The sequence below is a fragment of the Sorghum bicolor genome, chromosome 9 (genome assembly GCF_000003195.3).
Source record: "Sorghum bicolor cultivar BTx623 chromosome 9, Sorghum_bicolor_NCBIv3, whole genome shotgun sequence".
Taxonomy (NCBI): Eukaryota; Viridiplantae; Streptophyta; class Magnoliopsida; order Poales; family Poaceae; genus Sorghum; species Sorghum bicolor.
The window spans coordinates 13,442,997-13,447,188 of record NC_012878.2 but is presented as its reverse complement, the minus strand read 5'-3'; the positions used below and the strand labels follow the sequence as shown (position 1 = coordinate 13,447,188).

General features: G+C 50.9%; 1 protein-coding gene across 1 annotated transcript; it reads left to right on the top strand.

Annotated features, from left to right (window-relative positions):
* On the top strand, window positions 279-2,244 carry LOC8066633 (polyol transporter 5). Its single transcript, XM_002440780.2, has 2 exons — window positions 279-614; window positions 749-2,244. Exons 1-2 carry the CDS (start codon window positions 479-481, stop codon window positions 2,185-2,187), a joined length of 1,575 nt encoding a protein of 524 aa, XP_002440825.1. The 5' UTR covers window positions 279-478; the 3' UTR covers window positions 2,188-2,244.

Here is a 4,192-nt window from a genome sequence, read left to right as displayed (position 1 = left end):
TTTAAATGCAATGCAAGGTTTTTCCATGTCCGTTGCCCCGGCGAGTAGCTTTCATTGACGCCGGCAATGCCGCTCCGTTGAAGGTGAAGAGGCTAGTGAGCCACAGACAGAGACAGCCCATACGCAGACGCAGGTCACTGTTCCTAGTCTCCTGCACGAGCTCAGTCCTTGAGTCAAACCCGTCTCGACAGCCCGGACTGCCTCATCTGGCTGCTACAGCTGCCTTGTATATAGAGCTGTAGTAGCTGTAGTAGTAGTCACAGATTGGTTTTGTTTGCTGAAGAAAAGACTGGCACTTAGTCATTGGACTCGTCTTGGTGTGCTTTGTTCACCATACTGCTTCAGTTCACAGTTTGTGAAGAAATTATCGTTGCCTGTGACAGCCGTTTTGATTCTCGCTCCAGGTGCCAACTTGGAAGTGGTGACACCGCGACAACGGGCGACGGCTCTCCACCAGTGCGTCTCTTCCGCCTTCGCCATGTGCATGCAGGACGACGCCTCCGACGACGGCGGCATCCCCGTCGTCGAGGCGCCGGCAAAGCGCCCGCCCCTTAACAAGTACGCCCTCGCCTGCGCCGTCCTCGCTTCCATGAACTCCATCCTCCTCGGCTACGGTACGTGCTTGCATGACGCATACAATTCCACGCACTCGTTGCCATGTGACATATATGCACCGCGTACGTCCACAGGCAATATCTGTTACTCACTATACTCAGGTTCTGATCCTCCTTTTTCTGTATGTATGCAGATGGGGCAGTGATGAGCGGAGCACAGCTATTCATCAAGGAGGACCTCAAGATCAGTGACACAAAGATCGAGGTCCTCGCCGGCATCATCAGCATCTCCTCGCTCGTCGGCTCGCTCGCGGCGGGCCGGACGTCCGACTGGATCGGCCGGCGGTACACCATGGTTCTGGCGGCGGCCATCTTCTTGGCGGGCGCGCTCATCATGGGCCTCGCCCCGGGCTACGGGGTCCTCATGCTGGGCCGCTGCGTGGCGGGCGTCGGCGTCGGGTACGCGCTCATGGTCGCGCCCGTGTACACGGCCGAGGTCTCGCCCACGTCGGCGCGCGGCCTGCTCACGTCCTTCCCGGAGGTGTTCATCAACACGGGGGTGCTCCTCGGGTACGTGTCCAACTACGCCTTCCACAGTCTCCCCGTGCACCTCAGCTGGCGCGTCATGTTCCTCGTCGGCGCCGTCCCGCCGCTCTTCCTCGCCCCGGGGGTCCTCGCCATGCCTGAGTCGCCGCGGTGGCTCGTCATGCAGGGCCGCATCGGCGACGCGCGCCGCGTGCTTGCCAAGACCTCCGACTCCCCCGCCGAGGCCGAGGAGCGGCTCGCCGACATCAAGAAGGCCATCGGCATCCCTGACGGCATCGGTGACAATGCCGCCGCCGACGACGACGACGTGGTGGTAGTCGCTCGCAGGAGCAAGCAGGGCAGCCATGGCGAAGGGGTGTGGAGGGACCTCCTCATCCGCCCGACGCCGCCCGTGCGCCGCATACTGATCGCCTGTCTCGGCCTCCAGTGCTTCCAGCAGGCCTCCGGCATCGACTCCGTGGTGCTGTACAGCCCGAGAGTGTTCGAGAAGGCCGGGCTCAGGTCGGACAATAACTCCCTGGGCGCCACCATGGCGGTGGGTGCGTCCAAGACGCTGTTCATCCTGGTGGCCACGTTCTTCCTCGACCGTGTCGGGCGGAGGCCGCTGCTGCTCACGAGCGCGGGCGGGATGGTGGTGTCCCTGGTGACGCTGGCCTCGGCGCTGCACGCCATCGACCGGCTCCCCGAGGGGCATGCGACGCCGCTGGCGGGCGTGAGCATCGCGGCGGTGCTCACGTTCGTTGCGTCCTTCTCCATCGGCATGGGCCCCATCGCGTGGGTGTACAGCTCGGAGATCTTCCCGCTGCGACTCCGCGCGCAGGGCTGCGCGCTCGGCACGGCAATGAACCGGATCATGAGCGGCGCCATCACCATGTCCTTCATCTCGCTCTACAAGGCCATCACCTTGGCCGGGAGCTTCTACCTGTATGCCGGCATCGCTGCTGCCGGCTGGCTGTTCATGTTCTTCTTCCTTCCGGAGACGAGGGGCAGGAGCCTGGAGGACACCGAGAAGCTCTTCGGCGGTGGAGACCACGGCGAGGACGAGGAAGATGGACACGATGGGCAGAACAAGTCCACTGAGAGTTGAGTAGTAGCAAGCAGTGACTTGATTTGCTAGTACTCCTTCGTCTATGAAATAATCAATTACTAGAGATTTCCTAAATCAAATTTTTTAAACTTTAATTAAATTTTTTAAAAAATGCTAAAATCTATGATATCAAATTAGTATTATTAGATTTATCATACAATATATTTTCATAAAATACGTATTTTATGTCATAAATGTTTTTATTTTTTTATAAAGTTAATCAAATTTAAAAAAAAATAATTGATACGGATTTTATAAACTAATTCTTTCGTAGATAGAGGGAGTACGTAGCAACGTCAGTAGTATGTATAAGGTATAGTAAATTTTATCGCTAAGGACATGGACATGTACCCTCGTATTGTCGACCATAAGATTCACGCTAAGATATAGATGAGTTGGAAATGTTGTCTGATTTGTCAATCGGCAAGGGAACGTCATATTATCGCAAAGCTGCATGAACTGAACGCATGCACAATCTGACATATCCTTTGTAGAAAAAGAAACTCTACTCAGCGTGTTTCTCACTCTCCAACACTCAGATTTTTGACCCTGTCAACAAAACAAATCTGGCCTAATTAGTAATCTCATTTCTTCTCTCTCTTCTTAAACACACCGCCATGTCATCAAAAAAGCATATATAGCAATATATTTAATACAAATGAAACTCACATGAAATTTTCATTGAGACTGACTTGCAAGTGTCAGATGGTTCGATGTCTACAGTGTGAGCATCGACTGTTGGGACCCACCACTCACCATGCAAATGCCACGTCCAAGATTCCGGATCTATCGTTGGTCTCTCTTCTCATGCGTGTACAACGCTGAGAGTTTGACTCGCCTGCGTTGTCCACTTTCTACTTTGACAATGACGGTTCACACGCTCCAGTGTTCACGGTTTGTTTTTCTTCTCCCTCGGTTCGATTTCACCGGTACACTGGTGCTTCTCTTAGGGACCCATGGCCGTGGCAGATCTTTTGCAATAAGTTGAGCTTATCTGCCGAATCTGTCAGTCATTCAGCGTGTATTTTTCTCTCATAATAAATTAGCAAATAATACTTTCAGTCTATAACTTTTCCGCCAAGCGAACAGACTCAAAGAGGAGGCAAATTTGGGTTTGTGGAATTGTTGCTGATTCTACAAATTGAAGTGTTGATTATGACTATAAGGTAGCTTGTCCTGTAAAGCCACTCGTACACTGATACGCTGGTGGCTGTTCGATGTTTCTTGCACAACCATGTAGAGAGCAAGATCTGACCATAGGCAACCAAAATTTGGACGTCTAGAAATGTTATATTAGCCCGAGCCACGGTTTTGCAGCTGGAGTGTGGGTTAGGGGTTTTGAACTTCTTACCCATACATAGTCGGGCGAGGCGAAGGAGTGTTGACAATTTCAGATCCATCTTTTTAGGAGTAGAGATTCAACGCAGAGGTGGAGCTAGGGAGTAGGGTCCAATGCAAAGAAACACAAAATGGGGTACCTTTAGGGAGGAAAAGTTACAAAAGAAGTTAGACACTTTCGCTATTTAGGATTTTAGGTTGCATTACTCAGTGCCATAATAACAGAACCAATTCAAAACTCTCAGTTTTGTTCTTGTACTGGATATATGATGAAAGCTAATCTATCCATCGTTGGATGTGCTATCCTCTCAGCAGGGAATGGCTAGCAGTGCACAGTAAACTATGTAGTGTCTCCAATCAAGAGTAAAATCTGTCTAACAATTTTTTTTGAAACCCAGGCAACAAAAAATTAGAAACTAATATACAACAATACTATAATGGAAGAAAGAAAGATTTGGATTATATTGGCAGCCAAATAAGTAAATCATTCTTCTCCTATTTTGGTACTGCTCGGGATAGAGGATTTGAAATCGAAGTCTGGAAGGAGTGTTGACGATCACTACAAAAAATCTGGGTGGCTTCTATGATGACCGGCAGATGGCTGAGCACCTATTTGTCATAAACAGAGGCTATTTATCCGGTCTGTACTGTGATTAAACCTGTAAAA

What these genes read in the sequence shown, in the direction of transcription:
- LOC8066633 (XM_002440780.2), top strand. Translation starts at nt 479, where the DNA reads ATGTGCATGCAGGACGACGCCTCCGACGACGGCGGCATCCCCGTCGTC. An exon ending in CTCCATCCTCCTCGGCTACG is followed by an intron (nt 615 to 748) that starts GTACGTGCTTGC and finishes GTATGTATGCAG; the next exon opens with ATGGGGCAGTGATGAGCGGA.